Genomic DNA, 18,725 nt, shown 5'->3' with positions numbered 1-18,725 from the left:
TAACATGTAACAAGCATATCTCATAAATATTTGTTAAAATGATTTTCTCAGCAAGTGTATTGTGTCACATACACTGTTTCTCCTTTTTTTGTTCTGTTTGACACATTTATATTTAATAATTATTATATGTGTCTAGTATAAACCATAATTACATTTTTTTAAATATCTAAAATGTATGACTTATTTTGCAACTATATAAATGTGTGTAACAAGACATCAATTACATGGAAAATACTTAAAGATGAATCAATCAACTTAATCCTATGAGTTAGTTAGTACCAGTAGCTGGAGAGCACAGGTAAATTACCAGGACAGGTATGACTCATAAAGTGAAGGTAAACTTCTCTAGGCCAATTGTTATTCTGATGCTATCCTACCATGGTGGACGCAGGATATTTATTAATGACGAATGGAGTTGATTCATCTTTCCACTTCATGCACAGCGGTGTTGATTCAACCAACCGCCTGTTGCTCCCGCGAATATTTCTGGGGCCCTGTTGTGTGGGTTACTGGTGCAAAAACAAGGTCGACAGGTATACCGAATACACACAAAGACTCAAATGTGATATGGACATTCAAATTGCTACTGTACGTCAACAATGTTGAAACAGCTAGTGTCAAGGTTCCTACAACTTAAGGTAAGTGGACTACTGTACGGTGTACATCGCGATGTTTTTTTTTTTTTTTATTTATAACATCCGGGCGGGACGTATTAGTTAAATCACGTTCTCTTAAAAACCATATTCACAACATTTATGTACTATCGGAAAATCTGCTTTTCTTTATGACGGGTAATTAGACTCTTCGTCACAGTGTTTACTTATATCCGGATGTGAGGAAATGAAATGTACGATCTGAAATACGACTCTGGTTTGTAAACACCTGTTGATATGTGATCTGTATGGTTCAACTACAGCTTTGTTTATATGCATCTATCGAAGTCAAAGTTTATTTGTACCGCTCGAGGAACTGAAGGTTGGTACAATAAATGAAAGACGCGTAGGAATTCCAGAATACGTGAAAGTGTTTTTTCCCCCCATTAGGTTCAATTCCCATATTTGATGTATTTTCATTCATTCATAAGTACGCGTGCGTAAAAGTAATATATTATGTTGGTGACAACTTTTTGAGAATGAAATATTGAATGCTGCCTAAAGTAAGGTTGCTTTGGAATGATGTGTTTACTTACCATGATCGTCATCGTAGAAATAATAATAATAATAATAATAATGTACAATGTCGGAACTTTCAGAGTGAGAAAGAAGGTACAATCATCTTCACGACAGCCAACGATTGTTGCTAAAATGCTGTACGTAACGTACTGTTTGTAGAACAGTTTACGGCCATAAATTCGCGTTAATTTTTCTTTTGTGACAGACGTTGGCTCGCCCATCATAATGTGTCATTGTGATGGTTGCATATGCCGAAACTTCGAAGCACTAGTGTTTCTATAAACGTTTGTATAGCATGAAACAACGAGGTATATATATATATAAAAAAAAGAAACCTAGCTTGCAAGTCAACAATGGTAGAAAGCTTTTGTTATACGATGACAGTGTTCAGAGGCACTATATATTTAATATGCATTAAAAAACTTAATTCTCTGCCATAAACAGACCAATCATTTGGAAAGAAGAAAATTTGAATATTTCCACTTGATACATAGTTAGGTTTGCTCTTCGGAGCGTGATTTCATGTCTTTCTTGTATTGACTGTAGAACCTTAATTACTGTAAGGCGTAATGCATTTTTAGCACTGATAATGGTTGTATTCCAAAGGCCGTACCATACGTCTAGAGTCTTAACGTAAGATGTAGGCCGTACATTATCTCAGTAAGCCCACTGCAAGTTGTTGAGTCGTTAGCTTCGCTACTCGTGAAGTTCCAAGAGAATTATGTTCTATCGTTAATTGTTACATTATTTACGTTCTTGTTATTGTTCTTGATGATCATGATTATGTCTTGAACAGGAACTGCGTCTACTGCAATTACTAGAGTAGGATGGTCATGCTGACTATATAATATAGCACATAACCATTACCTGTACTGAAACTTAATAGATTTTTATTTTCGTAACTCCCAACCTTTCATTTTGTAAGGTACTTAGAGACCGTAAATTTTTTTTACAAATTTACTGTTGCAACAAACATAACCTACACTACTGTCCTGTCATACATAGTTTATCATCCACATGGGTCTGAGGGACCTCAAAAAAGTAGCCTATTTATTATGTAGAAATTAAATAATTGACATGGAATATTTTAATAAATACTTTCAAAAACAAATTAACTCATCAACAAGAAACATAACTGCCAAAAACTAAGAATTTGTTTCTTACTTATGAAAAATACCCATTGCGTTCTGGTTTAACCCTTTTTTTTGTTCACAGATATTGTTAGTTTAGGAACACATTTATATAATTCAAATAAGAATTTGAGAACAAACACATGCATTCCATGAAACTGCAAACAACACACAGAGGACATAAATCCTGTAGATTCTGTTTATTACATACTCCCATTACACAGAATTACAAGACATATTTGCACTACTTACCACAGAGACATATCTTCATGTATGGTGCCAACTGTGGCAAGTTTTTGTGGGAGTGGCACATGTATGCAGTTTTTTCCCCTGTTACTGGAAGGACATGTATAGCGCACTTAACACTTCTGGAGTTTCTCTTCAAAGTGTTGTTGTTCCTTTTGACTACCCAAAATTCTGCCAATGCAGGCAAGAATTTCAATAGTGAGATGATTGTTAGTAACTCGAATTTTTGTTAATGGTCTAATGAGCTTCATTGCAAGCATTTTCATGAAATGTAGTCTGCAAAGTGGTTGATGGTTTTTGTAAGAGCCATAGGTTACATATGTATTTACTGCACTAATGTCAGTGGTTCTGTAAAAAATGTCAATTGACCATGAGCAAATTTGATGACCACAACTATACAGAGCACACTCTTTATCCAAGCAATCTGCACGACCCTTGGTTTTATTGTAACAGGTAAGGATCTCTAACTTACCACTTGCACTGTCAGTGCCTCTACAGTGATGTATGGAAGATACCAACACTATTGCTTTCTTCTTCATTGGTACAAGGGAAGTCAACATCATATTATTTCTGAACTCTTAGAGCTCTGAATCCACTTTTACAGTGTTATGTGGTAGAAATGTATGTGGTGACTCTTTCTTGTTTGTATTTACTGTACTACCAAAAGTCAAATCTTTTTCCATCAGTATTTTCAGCAACTCAATGGATCCAAACCTATTATCAGCTATGGTATTCCTATTGAAATACTGAAGATGATGAAAGAGCTTATATGGCTTTCAGAAAAGTATTTTCCTCATATGGATCCCCCCCCCCCCCCCTCCAGTGTATAAATAGGCATTACGAAAATATTTATTTATTTTAAATTTGCATCATCCACAGAACCCTATCAACATTGGCACAGTGACAAAGTGTTGTGTGGTATACAGGTCCTGGCAGTTCTGCATGTAGTAGCTTCAACTTTCACTCATGGTTGGCAGTGTAAACCAAGAAGCTAAATGATGATGATGATGAGTTGCCTTGTTCAGATGAAGAAGTGCTTCTTTATCTTACCAATTGAATCGATTTTTACCACAAAAGTTTTGTGGAATTCCATTGGATTCACATACCTCATCAGTGTCAGTTTGTGACACCTTTTCATTGTATTCCTTCTTGTCATCACTTATCTCAAGTTCAGGTGCTGAATCATGATCAGTTCAGGTGCTGAATCATGATCAGTGTTTAGCGCAAATTCTTTCTCTTCTTTCTTCTTCTAACCACTGCATTACTATAAATAAAAATCAGGATCATCCACCTTAATCACTTCGGAAGGACCTGCTGCCAGTGACTCAGCTACTATCTAGGTGCTGTCTCTCAGTCCACAAACAAAACGTTGCAAGCCACAAAGTTGCACCTTATAGGAAAACTGCAACGAAACAAACTCATAGGCACTAACTGACAACAACGAAGGATTATGTGTCCGTGCAGCTGTGCAACTTGATTAGTTTAAATGATACAAATGGTACTTCCAACCTCAGAGGTCTGACGTATCATTTCCTTTTTTATAATGATCGCATCCTTTTTGGTAAAATATTCTGGAGGCAAACTAGGGACCCATTCGGTTCTCCAGGGAAAGGGGGGGGGGGGGGGGAGGAGGGAGACTACACAGGAAGATGTCATCGTTCGGAGAAACAAAACTGGCATTCTATGGAGCAGAGCATGGAATGTTAGTTCCCTTAATCGCATAGGTAGGTCAGAAAATTTAAAAAGGGGAAATGGATAGGTTGAAGTTATGTGTAGGCTAATTAGATAGGTTTGGTGGCAGGAGGAACAGGTAAATGCAAGATTCCAAATGAAAAGTCCAATGGGGTTAATGCAGGATTGGGTTTAATAATGAATAAGAAAATAGGAATGTGAGTAACCTACTACGAACAGCACAGTGAGCGTATTATTGTAGCCAAGATAGACACGAAGCTGATGCATATTACAGTAGTATAGGTTTATATGCCAACTAGCACATAGATGGTGAAGAGATTAAGGAAATGTATTCTGAGATAAGCGATATTATTCAGATAGTTAAAGGAGGTGGAAATTTAATTATTTTTTTTTTTTTTTTTTTTTGGGCGGGGGGGGGGGGGGGGGGGCTGGCTAGAATTCAACTTTAGGACAAAAACGCGAGAAAAGGAAAAATAGTAGGTGAATGTGGATTGATTTTTTTTTTTTTGGGGGGGGGGGGTGACAGGCAAAACAGACTGGTAGAATTTTGCTCAGAGTATAATTTAATCATCACTAATACTTGGTTTAAGAATCATAAAATGAATTTGTGTACGTGGAAGAAGATTTAGGAACCAGTTTTGAAATTGTAAGATATTTCCAGGGGCAGATGTGGATTCTAATGACATGGTTATGAACTGTAGATTAATACTGAAGAAATTGCAGAAAGGTAGGAAATTAATGTGATTGGACCTCAATAAGTTGAAAGAACCATCAGCAATTTGTTTAGAATCTGTACAATGTAGGAAAAGACAGATTCTACTTACCATAAAGAAGGCACATCAAGCTGCAGGCAGGCAAAGTTACAAGACACTTACCTAAAGCTTTTGGCCACAGCCTTCATCAGTAAAAAAGAGAGACACACACCATTCACAAACACAAGCAAGCATACCTCATGACAGCCAACTCCAGCATCTTGGTTTTTTTTAGATTAGATTTACTTTCATTCCAATTGATCTATAGTGAGGTGGTCCTCCAGGATGTAGAACATGTCAGAAAAACAATAATACATGACAAATATTTACAACTAAAACAAATAAGCTGATGTACCTTCCACAGGTCCCAAGTGGAATGATCGTCATTTTTTTTTTTAATGAACCCTATATGTAAGGATTATTTTACAACTCTCATTTACTAAAATTGCATTAATGTACCAAATTTAAAATTTTAAAAAATATTATAAGGTGATAAACATATAATAGAACTACTACAATACTTGGTTACAGTGAACACATTACTGCATTGAAATCATGCAGAAGTTAGAGATTATACTCAAACCAGTTGGTTCTACTGACAATGGAGTAGAAGGAGTTGGCCACCAATAAATTCTTTAGGCTTCTCTTAAACTGAATTTCATTGGTTGTTAAGCTTTTTATGGCTGTTGGCAAGGGCTGGAATTCTGGCCCAAAATATAGGAGTTGGCTGTTGTGTGTGCATGAGGTGTGCTTTTTTTACTGATGAAAGCTGTGGCCAAAAGCTTTATGTAAGTGTCCTGTAATTGTCCCTGTCTGCAACTTGATGTGTCTTCTTTATGGTAAGTACCTATCTTGCCTTTTCCTACATTGTAGACATTCCTACCTGGAGTTTCCATTGCTTGTTTAGAGTCTGAGATTGTTGAGAATTTCAGAGGGAGCATTATTAGGCAATACTTGACTAGAACAAAGGAAAGGAATACTATAGAAGACAGATGGGTACCTTTAAGAGATGAAATAGTGAAAGCAGCAGAGGATCAAATAGGTAAAAAGACAAGGGATAGTAGAAATCATTGGATAACACAGGAGACATTGAATTTAATTGATGAAAGGAGAAAATATAAAAATGCAGCAATTGAAGCAGGTAAAAACGAATACAAATGTTCAAAAAATAAGATTGATAGGAAGCACAAAATGGCTGAGCAAGAATGGCTAGAGGACAAAAGTAGGGATTTAAGCATATTTCACTAGGTAAGAGGTAGATAATGCCTACAGGAAAATTAAAGAGGCCTTTTGGGAAAAGAGACTTAGCTGTATGAATATTAAGAGCTTAAACAACAATATGGGAATTGTGAGTCCACCTTGGCCCAAAACACTTTGTTATTTGTTTACTTATGTATTCCTAAAATTAGTTTCAGTAACAAATATCGCCATCATCAGTGGGTTTTTAAAAATCTAAAACATGCAGATAATAGCATAGTTAAACAGCACATTATTACATTTTTACTGTAAAAATGTGGGTTCTATAAATCTAAAACACGAAGAAATTAGTATAGTTATACAAGCACTGTAACACAGTATTACATTTTTACTGTAAAAATGTAATAATGTGTTACAGTTTTGTATAACTATGCTATTTTCTGTATGTTTTAGAATTAAAGAACCCACCGATGATGCCGATATTTGTTGTTGGAACTAGTTTGGAGAAATAATAAGTAAACAAATAACAAAGTGTTTTGCATCAAGCCGGACTCACAATTCCCATATTGTTGTTTTTTCTATGCAAACATGGACCAAATGGAAGAGCTCCAAAAATAAAGTTATTGATATCAAGAGCTTAGATGGAAAACCAGTCCTAAGCAAAGGAGGGAAAGCTCAAAGGTGGCAGGATTATAGGCTATAGAGGGTCTGTGAAGGGAGATGAACATGGAGGCATATTATAGAAAGTGAAATGGGTGTAGATAAAGGTGAGGTGGGAGAAATGATGCTGCGAGAAGAAATTGTTAGAGTTCTGAAAGATCTAAGTTGGATCAAGGCCCTGGCAGTAAATGATATTTATCAGAACTACTGGTGGCCTTGGGAGAGCCAGCCATAACAAAACTCTTCTATCTGTAGTGCGAAATATATGAGACAGGCGAAATACTCTCAGACTCCAAGAAGAAAAAGCTATTGCCGACAGGTGTGAAAATTACAGAACTGTCATTTTAATAAGTTATGGGTGCAAAATACTAACACAAATTCTTTAGATAAAAATGAAAAAACTGGCAGAAGCTGACCTCAGGGAAGATCAGTTTGGATTCCGGAGTAATGTAGGAACATGAAAGGCAGTGATGACCCTATGCCTTATCTTAGAAGGTAGGTCAAGGAAAAGCAAACCTATGTTCATAGCATTTCTAGAGAAAGCTCTTGACAGTGTCAACTGGAATACTCTCTTTGAAATTCTAGCGGTAACAGAGGTAAAATACAGGGAGTGAAGGGCTATTTGCAACTTTCCAGAATGAGATTTTCACTCTGCAGCGGAGTGTGCGCTGATATGAAACTTCCTGGCAGATTAAAACTGTGTGCCCGACCGAGACTCGAACTCGGGACCTTTGCCTTGCCCGCAAAAGGCAAAGGTCCCGAGTTCGAGTCTCGGTCGGGCACACAGTTTTAATCTGCCAGGAAGTTTCATATTTGCAACTTGTACAGAAACCATACATTGGTCATAAAAGTTGAGGGGCATGAAAGGGGAGCAGTGGTTGAGAAGAGATTGAGACAGGCATGTAGCCTATCGCCGATATCATTCAGTCTTTACATTGAACAAGTAGTAAAGGAAACCAAAGAAAAATTTCAAGTAAGAATTAACATTCAGGGAAAAGAAATAAAATATTTGAAGTTTGCGAATGACATTGTAATTCTGTCAGATACAGCAAAGCAATTGGAAGAGCAGGAATGGACAGTGTCAGGGAGAGGAATATATGAGAAGAATATCATCATAAGCAAAACAAGGATAATGGAATGCAGTCAAATCAAATCAGGTGATGCTAAGGGAATTAGATTAGGAAACAGATGCTTTAAGTAGTAGGTGATTTTTGCTATTTAGGCCACAAAATAATTGATAATGGACGAAGTAGAGACGATATAAAATGTAGATTGGCAATGGCAAAGAAAGCAGTTCTGTAAAAGAGAAATTTGTTAACATGGAACATAGATTGAAACGTTAGGAACTCTTTTCTTAAGGTATTTGTCTGGAATGTAGACATGTACAGAAGTGAAACATGGATGATGAACAGTTTAGACAAGAAGGGAATAGAAGCTTTTGAAATGTGGTGCAATGGAAGAATGCTGAAAATTAGATGGGTAGATCACATAACAAATGAGGAGGTAGAATATAATTGAATTGCGGAGACAAGAAATTTGTGGCACACGTCAAGGGATCACAAATGTAGTTTTGAAGCGAAGCGGGGGAGGGGGGGGGGGGAGGGAGGGAATCATAGAGGCAGACGAAGAGATGATAAATAGATTAAGAAGACTGTAGGCTGTAGTAGTTCTTCAGAGATGAAGAGGTCTACACAGGACAGAGTAACACAGAAAACTGCATCAAACCAGTCTTTAGGCGGAAGACTACAATAACAACCACTTGATGAGGGTAATGTGTACTGTTTGGAGGGGGAAAAAAAATGTAGATACCATCTAACAATTGTATGCTATCAATAGTTCACTTATGATGATACCATTAATGGCAATTACTCAAACTGCTCCACAGATTGTAAATGGTTTCTGTGAAGGCTTTAATGGTCAACTGCTAGGAGAAATTTTTATGTTACTTTTTCAGTTTTTAAATTTTCATTTTCTTCTTTTATTGATGGAAATGTTTCAGATCTGAGTTGTAGAAAAAGGAACAGGGTGCCACAGATAAATTTTTGAGAACCTGAATAAAAGAGCAGTTCATGTGGATCATCATGTTAACTGTTTACTCACAAGGGAACCTCCCCATCGCACCCCCCTCAGAATTAGTTATAAGTTGGCACAGTGGATAGGCCTTCAAAAGCTGAACACAGATAAATCGAGAAAACAGGAAGAAGTTGTGTGGAACTATGAAAAAAATAAGCAAAATATACAAACTGAGTAGTACATCTGCAAGATAGGCAAATCAAGGATAGTGTAGGTTAGGAGCGCCGTGGTCCCATGGTTGGCGTGAGCAGCTGCGGAATGAAAGGTCCTTGGTTCAAGTCTTCCCTGGAGTGAAAATTTTACGTTCTTTATTTTCGCGAAGTTATGATCTGTCCGTTCGTTCATTGACGTCTCTGTTCACTGTAATAAGTTTAGTGTCTGTGTTTTGCGACCGCACCGCAAAACTGTGCGATTAGTAGACAAAAGAATGTGCCTCTCCAATGGGAACCGAAAACATTTGATCACAAGGCCATAGGTCAACCGATTCCTCCACAGGAAAACAAGTCTGATATATTCTATACGATACTGGTGACGGCATGTGCATCACATGACAGGAATATGTTGTCAACACACCTGACTTGTGCACTTGGTGAATGGGTAAAAAGATTCTTCTACCTTTCCCGATTTAGGTTTTGTTGTGGATGTGATAATCACTCCCAAAAAAGTGATGAAAACATAAGAGTTTGTCACATAAACTGCAACAAATGAATGCAACAGTTTCACAGTCGCACAGTTTTCCCTGTGCTCTGTCAAAAAATATGTTTTTAACATTTTCAAATTTTTCCGTTTGTAGACCGTCAAATCCTGCATATGTCCAAGCAAATCTGAACATGTCCTGGAATTTTGGAGAGCAAAGTTGATTATGTGTGAGTGCCTGAACTTCGATAATTGACACACGAGCACGTGAACAATACTGCTCTGTGTACCTGTGCACCTTCGCAAAATCATACAATCTTGTCACAAAGTATTTCATTTGCCGAAAACCAAACACATCTAACGGTTGCACAAGAGGTGTACAACCTGGAGGAATGGTAATCACGTCTACTCTCACACTAAAACTGTACAATGCCTGATCCTTCTGTCCTGTCTAGCTGTCAAAGAGTAAGGCAAAATCTTTGTCCGCGTAAGAAGCAATCACATGTTCATTAAAGTCTTTCACTAGTCTTTTCTCCGTTTTTCCTGACCCACTGCAATTCACTACGGCGCAGTTACCTCACATCGGACGGACGGATAATAATTGTCTGAAAATAAAAAATTAAACTTTTCACCCGAGTGAAGACTTGAACCAAGGACCTCAGGGTTCACAGCTACTCACGCTAACCATGGGACCACGGTGCTCCTCAGCTTACGCTCTCCTTCATGTTGCCTATATTGCGCATGTACGACTTAGTTTGTATATTTTGCTTATTTTTTTCATAGTTCCATACAACTTCTTCCTGTTTTCTCGGTTGATCTGTGTTCAGTTTTTCAAGGCCTATCCACTGTGCCAACTTATGACTAAATCTGAGGGGGGTGCGATGGGGAGGTTCCCTTGTCAGTAACATAAAATTTTATTTGCTGCCCCCTAAGAACCAGCAAATAGTAGTCAGTTTTCAAATTGTAATTCACTTTTCTGATAATTAAGTTTATGAATTATGAATTTGTTTGTAAATATTGTCAAATGACTGTTACTGCCCAGCCCTCCAATATTCAACAGGATCTTCAAAAAGATACAGATTGTAGTGCTAAAAAAGACGAGATCTTTTGGAAACTGTAAATTAGGCTAGTTTCTAATAGTAATTACTATAAGCTGAAGCAAATTGCTGACAGTTTTCATTTATATTCATCGGGACTTAAAGTTTGTAATAAACATAAATGTAATAAAATCTTTAAGCACAGACTTTTGTAAAAGTAAGGCCCTTGTAGAATTAATGTTTTGTGAGTGCAATTGTTCTCCCACTTTTATTGTCAAAGAGAAAATATCAACCTTCAAAATCAGCCCCTACTTAGTTATGGCAACTGTGTACAGGATGACCAGCACTTTGGGAATATCCTGGTGCAATGAATCTGCTGTTGTCTGCTTCCAGCCTTTTAGTTTCATCTCAGAATGGTGGGGTATCTGTATTACATGGCAGACTATGCCACACACACACACACACACACACACACACAGAGAGAGAGAGAGAGAGAGAGAGAGAGAGCACACAAACACAGTTATTTCATTGTTAAGGAAGAATGTATAATGGAAGGGAAGGAGAAAGTGAAAACCCAGTGCTAGTTTATAGCAACACTTGCCCCCTAATTAACACTGAAGTGGCTTCTGAGCTTAATATTCCCATCTGACTGACAGGTGACCACCAACAGTGTTACTTATATCATGCTTTATGGTACACTGTGGAGAAGTCTGAAATGCAAACATTTATGATTAACATTGTAGTAACTGCCTCTCCTTCTTTGACATTCTAGTATTAGTGTTGGAAGTTTGTGTGTCTGTGAGAAATGGAGTGGGGTGCCTCCCTGGCTTAGGGTCACTTCAGTGACAAGCATTAGATTCCTTAGCTGTGGATATAGATTATAGAATCATACAAGAATATGAAAAACTATATTTTGGTTGTATATCTGAAAACATTTTTGTTGTTACAATTATGCAGCTGCTATCATAAAGAGAATATCGACAACTTGTTTGAAGCATCAGCTCATGCTTATCACAATGAATTGTTATTATGTGTGCTGTTACTTATGTCACACTCCATGCAACAATATTTATTTTGCTTTGTCAGCGTATAATCATCCTACCCCCCCCCCCCCCCCCCTCTCTCTCTCTTTTTAAATACTGAACTCCAGTTGGGAACATTTAGTAGAAATAGGCTACCTTGACAAGTTTCACTTAATATGTTTGTAAATGTAAAATTGTTGTAAAACAAAAATAATTTGTTGATGCTAGAAAAAATTTACAAGTCTGATTGCAAATATTTTGACCTAATGTAAATCATGTGGCCCAGAAAAATGTTTCGCATATTTAGTTACTTTTTTGTACTACTCATAAAATTATGTGTCCTCATTACTTGCCATAATTATATGGATGCACTGAAAAACAAACTTTGTAATAAGGATCACCTTATTATAAGGTAGTTGCATTCAGTACTAATTTTTTGCAACCTAACAAAGGAATTAGTAGATGGTAGAGGTAATGTCTGCACTGAACAGATATTTGAAAGTTGTGCAGCATTAGTTGAATTTAGTGAAACTAAACTTCTAACTGCTGTTGTTTATAGGTCCCCTAACTCCGACTTCAGAGCATTTTTGCTTAAGCTAGACTTTGTAGGAAGTACTAGAAAGTAGTTATATGTGGTGATTTCAATATTAATTTTGTATATGATTGTGCAAGAAAAAAGATGTTGGTAGATCTCCTAAATTCATATGATCTGATGCAAACTGTGTTTTTTCCAACTAGGGTGCAGGAGTTGCTTTCCATTAGAACATTCTAAATGGGGTTCTAACAGTAATGGACAGCCCGGTTGGCTGACTAGTGGGATAAGGATATCATGTAGAACAAAGCGGGAATTATATCAAAATGTTAGCAGTAGTCACAATGAAGCTACAGTAGCCCATTACAAACAGTATTGTAAGGTGCTTAAAAATGTTATTAGCAAGGCAAAAAGTATGTGGTATGCAAATAGAATACCTAATTCACAGGATAAAATTAAAGCCATATGGTCAGTTGTGAAGGAAGTGTCTGGTCAGCAGCACAAGGTCGATGATATAAAGTTAGTTCGCAGTAATAATATTTCTGTTACTGATAAATCAGATATATGTACAGTATTTAACAATCATTTTCTGAGCGTTGCTGGTGAATTAAATAAAAATTTAGTTTCTACAGGAAATCATATAAATTTCTTAGCAAATGCCTCTACGAGATTGACGTCTGAAATACTCCTCTGTAATACAGGCAAGAGGGAGATTGAGTCAATAATTAAATCACTGAAGACTAAGGACTCTCATGGTTATGATGGAGTGTCTGGCAGAATATTAAAGTACTGTGCTGCACATGTTAGCCCCGTATTTAGCCATATTTGTAATTTTTCCTTTAGGAATGGTCAGTTTCCTGAGTACTCAGTAGTACTCAGTAGTAAAGCCGCTTTATAAAAAGGGAGAAAGGGATAATGTAGATAATTTTAGCCTTATTTCTATGCCGTCAGTGTTTGCAAAAGTTATTGAAAAGGCTGTGTATTTAAGGTTAATTGATCATTTTATATCACACGATTTGCCATCAGATGTACAGTTCGGCTTTAGAAGTCATTTGACAACTGAAAGTGCTATATTCTCTTTTCTCTGTCAGGTACTGGATGGGCTAAACAAAAAGTTTTGAATGCTTGGCGTATTTTTTGATTTAACAAAGGCATTTGACTGTGTTTGATCTCACAATATTGCTCCAGAAGTTGGACCATTATGGAATAAGGGGAGTAGCTCACAATTGGTTCACCTCTTACTTTAGCAACAGGCAGCAAAAGGCCATTATTCACAATTTTGATAACGGCTGTGATGTGGGATCTGAGTGGGGTACTGTCAAGTGGGGGGGGGGGGGGGGGGTGCCCCAGGGATCAGTGTTAGGGCTGCTCCTGTTCCTTATTTATATAAATGATATACCCTCTAGTATTATGGGTAACTCTAAAATATTTGTGTTTGCTGATGACACTAGCTTGGTAGGGTGTTGTGTGCAACATTGACTCGGTTTCAAGTAGTGCAGTACATTACCTCAGTTCATGGCTTGTAGAAAAGAAACTAACGTTAAATCATAGTAAGACTCAGTTTTTACAGTTTCTAAAACACAATTCAACAAAATCTGACGTTTTAATCTCACAGAACGGGCATATGATTAGTGAAACTGAACAGTTCAAATTTCTAAAATTTCTAGGTGTTCAGATAGATACTAAACTGTCGTAGAAAGCCCATGTTCAGGATCTTGTTCAAAGACTTCATACTGCCATTTTCACTATTCGAACGGTATCAAAAGTGATTGATACTTCGACATGTAAATTAGTCTACTTTGCTTATTTTCATTCACTTATGTCATATGGTATTATGTTTTGGGGTAACTCTTCCCATTCTAGAAGGATATTTTTGGCTCAGAAACGGGCAGTTTGGGCAATAAGTGGCGTGAGTTCATGAAACTCTTGTCGACCTCTGTTCACGCGTCTGGGTATTTTGACATTGGCCTCTCAATATGTATATTCCTTATTGTCATTTCTTGTTACCAATATTACTTTATTTCCAAGAATAAGCAGCTTTCACTCGGTTAATACTCGGCAGAAATCAAACCTCCATTTGGATCGGACTTCCTTAACTCTTGTGCAAAAAGGTGTGCAGTATACTGCTGCATCCATTTTCAATAAGCTGCCACTCAAATTCAAAAATCTTAGCAGTAATCCACGCACTTTCAAGTCGAAACTGAAGAATTTCCTCATGGGTTACTCCTTCTATTCTGTCGAGGAGTTCCTTGAAAAATTAAGCTGATTCTTATTGTATTCTGATAGCGTTTACGTAAACTTATGGACTGACTTCTTTTCAGGTTCATGAACATTTATTTTTATCTGTTATTACTTTTATGTTGTAAGTTCATGTACTGACATATTCCATGACCTTGGAGATTTGCTCCTCAATTTGGTCCTAAGGAACTTGACGTGTAAATAAAATAAAATCAAAATTAATTTTGTTGCTAAATTTTAATACAAACTCTTACAAAGGTTTAGAAGTAGCCCATAACTTAACCTATTACTGAGCAGTACCATTTTCATTCGTTGGTTAGTAAGATTATTAAAAGGTAAACATGGTTCTAACAGGGTGGTAACCTTTTGTCAAAAATTAAAATTTCATTCTTTGCTTGCTTCAGTATGAACCAGCTGCAGCCTAGAAACCATTGTTAAATACCTCAGTTGTCATATTCCAGAGGTGTCACAGTCTGTACAGTATGTCAGGTGAGTTGTTTAGTAGCACTGATGCAAGCTTGAGGTGTGGTGTGTCCTGTTTCCCATTATTTTCACAGCTGATGTAGTTGATTTTTTCTTGGTTTCACTTGGCTGTGGCCGCTGAGCAGTTGCCTAACTAGGACAACAGAGGCCTAGAGCCCGTCCCCGGTTCCTCTGTCATCATTCTCCATTTTTTGTTTAATCCTCAATTCTGTTTGTCATTTATTGAGACCAGCTTGACTTAACAATGAAGAGGAGATACTCATTTCAATAATTCTCTTTTTTATGTTACCATCCAAAACATAGACATTGCTTGCAATGATAATGCGTTTCCTTTTTTTATTGTTTCATTGCCAGTCAGTATAAAGCAGTAACAAACAAAAAAAACATACTCTGAATATATTCCTTAAACTTTTGTTGTGTTGGCTCTCTTGGAAAAATCGAGAATGACATAACTCGCTGTACCTTTAAGGAGCAGACCTTACAGAACTGTGGCTCACTACAATCTAACCCAAACTTCCTCATGATTTTCTTTCAGACTATCTTTTTAGTGCCTCCTTATCATTTCTCCTATTCCTCTTTTACCTCTTCTTCTTCTTCCTCCTCTTCCCCTTTCCCTCCTTCTTCCCCTTATCCTTTGCTGTTCCTAATTTTTTTCTTCTGTCACAAAAATGCACCCGCATGGTAAAAGGCCACCAGGCTTATGCATCTATTACAATACCCAAATTAGACCACTGCTTCCAAGGCGAAAACTGACCACTCAGTTTCAGTTTTTAACAAGAGGTTACAACTTTGGTGGTACCAGGGTTTCTGCTTCAGTTAGTTAGTCACTTATATGTTCCATGGATCATTTTGCATGATAGATTGTAATGATGTGAAATGGGTCATTTTACATTCACATCATAAATTAGTCTGCACATCTGTTTACATTTGAGCTTTTCTAAGGGTTTTTATTTTATATATATATCACTGGATAAGTCATCACAAATGTTTGTTGCAGCATTGTGCACCTCTTTGTGTGCTAAACACAGTCAAAATATGGAGTAATTGATGTCAGTTTTCATTCTGATATTGTAATTATGTACCCCAGTGTTCCATTTGAACTGTAGTGGATTATTTACAACAAACTTTGTGAGGGAATAAATATACTGTGAAGCAGTAGTCAGAATGCCCAACTCCTTAAACGGATGTCTACAAGATAATCATGGGTGACCACCAAATATTATTCTGATAGCAAGTTTTTGCTCAATGAAGACTTTCTTTCTTAAAGATTAGTTACGCCAGAGTGTTATTCCATGTTACATTATTGTGAGAAAATATTCAAAATATGCCAGTGTACTGATATATCTCTTCTGAAGATTTGCATAGATTTCAAGCATAAATGTGGCTGACCTAAGTTGTTTCACCAGTTCCACAATATTTTCTTTCCAATTTAAATTATTATCAGTATGAACCCGTAAGAATTTAGAAGTTTCCTCCATATTTATTATTTTCTCATTCTGCGTTACACTTATCATTTTGTAGTACTTCTAGATGTGAAGAACTGAATATGTTGGTCTTTTTAAAATTGAGGATGTGACCATTTGCAGAAAACCAGTCAGTGATACTTTTAAGAACTTTGTTGACCATTTCTTCTGTTCCATATGATGCATGGATTGATTACAATACTAGTGTCATGTGCAAAAAGAACTAATTCTGTTTGAAAGAACCAATTCTGCGTGTTGTATACTAGACGGATGATCATTTACATATATGAGGAACAGTAGATGACCTTAGATTGAACCTTATGGAGCTCCATACATGATTTCGCCCCAGTCAGAATTATGTCCATGGCCTATATAGGTTGATATAGCATTCTTTTCATTAGATATGACATTATACATTGGTTGTCAACTTATCTAGGAGAATGCTGTGATTCACACAGTTAAACATTAGAGAGGTCGCAGGAAATGTCAACTGGCACTGTTTTATTATTTAACGGTTATAAAATCTGGCGAGCAAACACATAAATGGCAGATTTCTCTCTTTAAAAATGTTATAGTGATATTGGAATAGAGATTAAAGAACTTATCAGTAAGGTAGGTAATGTAAATATCATCAGTTGCCCTCTACTTTTGTGGACTCCCTCAATGTTATTATATGCAGTGCATGAGAATTAACCTGTAATAATTGATCTTTCGGATGTATGCTCTGCTTTCTCCTTTTGAACTACTTTCTTTGAGACTCTTCATAGAAATGTGTAGGTTAACCTTGCCTTTGCAGTCCCTATTATGGTAAGACCTACAGATTTCTCACTTAATGTGGGTTCTTTAAACTTTGTAAGTTGTATTTATCTATATAGATGGCATGTTTCTTCAAGTGTCTTTGACACACAGGTTTTTTAACATTTCCGCAGTGCTGCCCCAAGAGTCAAACAAATCAGTGACCGTATGTGCTGCTCATCTTTGTATACATTCAATATCCCTGTTTGTCCAATTTGTTATGTATCGCACACAGTTGAGCAGTATTCTAGGAAGGATCACACTAGTATTTTGTTAAGTCTCCTTCGTAGACGTAGTGAAGTTTCTCAGTATCGTACTAGTGAAGTGAAGTCTTCCATGTGCTTTACCAATTATTGAGCGTACGTGATCATTCTGTTTCATATCCCCACAAATTTTTACATCATATATGCATGGTGTTTTTTAAAGTGCTTCATTTTAGGCCTACATTTCTGGACATGGAAAGAAAGTTTTCAACCTTTGCATCACTTTGAAATCTTATATTCTAGCAACTGAGGAAGGAAACAGTTTCAATCCACTTATATCCACTTATATCGTGCCAATAAATATAGGTGGTGTTTAAATTGTTTATAGGTTTCACTTCACAGCATATATTCAATACATTGTTAAGTATCAGTTCATCATTGTTAATGTTAATAACTGCGTGGTAAATGTAGATGCCAATGACACAAATTTAAAATGTTAGGCAACACTGTACACATTTTTTGCATCACAAAAATGGCAATAACTTACTGGGCAGTGAAGAGACCTAAAAATATGCAGTACAGTGTTAGTGCCAGGTAACTGGTCAAACTGGGGGAAATACAGTTTATTATTGGATATGAGAAAATGGCTTTATTGTTTTCTTTGTGTTTCCTGCTACTAAGAATATGTTCTCCATATCACTGTGTAGTTTATAAAGTGTTTGTACATATTTTAATATTAGACACTAGACTGCAAATATAGTTTATGATGTAGGTGGTGTTCTTTTGCAGTGCAACTCAGATGTGACAATGAACAGGGATGATGAAATCTGTTGGTACCATGGAAAGATATCTAGGGAAGCAGCTGAACAGCTTCTGCTCCAAGGTACTTCATGCCCATCATTGAGCTTAGTTAGGAATATAATTTTATTTGAACACAAGTAGATTCTAAATTAAAGAATCTAGAAAGTTTTAATCACAGTTGTATTAAAGTTACTTTGTGATTGGTTTTATCGGTGTTATCATAATTGTAACCTGTTGAGAACTTGTCAGGTTTCTTTTTATGTCTTGCATATGTTCCCTGCTTCATACTGCTAGCAATTTTCTTACAAAATGTGATTTCTGTATTGTGCATTTCATTTATATATGTCCTTTTCAACATTTGTTTAGTTGCCTACAAAGTTTGTCCCTGGATCAAATGCTGTTTATTGTCGATACTTTTCTGATCTCTGTAGAGTGTGGAGAATGTATTGTGGCAATCAGCCAGAGTGTAAACAAATGAGAACTTAGACTGCATGAGGGAGACGAGTGCAGTGGGGGGAACATGCCCCATCTCCCTCTCACATAGCTGAAAAACTACATTCTTGTTCTGTGCTTCTGGTCATAGAGATTGCCAA

General features: G+C 36.7%; 1 protein-coding gene across 7 annotated transcripts in view; it reads left to right on the top strand.

The window, feature by feature from the left end:
* The first annotated feature begins 383 nt into the window (after positions 1 to 383).
* LOC124789791 (tyrosine-protein kinase Shark) overlaps positions 384 to 18,725 on the top strand; it is a 134,599-nt gene continuing 116,257 nt past the window's right edge. For 3 of the 7 annotated variants that reach the window (XM_047257276.1, XM_047257268.1, XM_047257315.1), the window contains exons 1-2: positions 384 to 638; positions 18,121 to 18,214. In XM_047257276.1, coding sequence (XP_047113232.1) covers positions 600 to 638; positions 18,121 to 18,214 — 133 coding nt within the window. In that variant the 5' untranslated portion in view covers positions 384 to 599. Of the gene's footprint in view, positions 639 to 861; positions 976 to 1,324; positions 1,481 to 1,855; positions 1,995 to 2,914; positions 3,002 to 18,120; positions 18,215 to 18,725 lie in introns of those variants that run through there. The other 4 variants (XM_047257284.1, XM_047257292.1, XM_047257299.1 and 1 more) reach the window with 4 other exon arrangements.

The sequence above is a fragment of the Schistocerca piceifrons genome, chromosome 1, assembly GCF_021461385.2.
Source record: "Schistocerca piceifrons isolate TAMUIC-IGC-003096 chromosome 1, iqSchPice1.1, whole genome shotgun sequence".
Lineage (NCBI taxonomy): Eukaryota > Metazoa > Arthropoda > Insecta > Orthoptera > Acrididae > Schistocerca > Schistocerca piceifrons.
The sequence above is the reverse complement of the archived record's forward strand: the minus strand, read 5'-3'. Positions and strand labels throughout refer to the sequence as shown.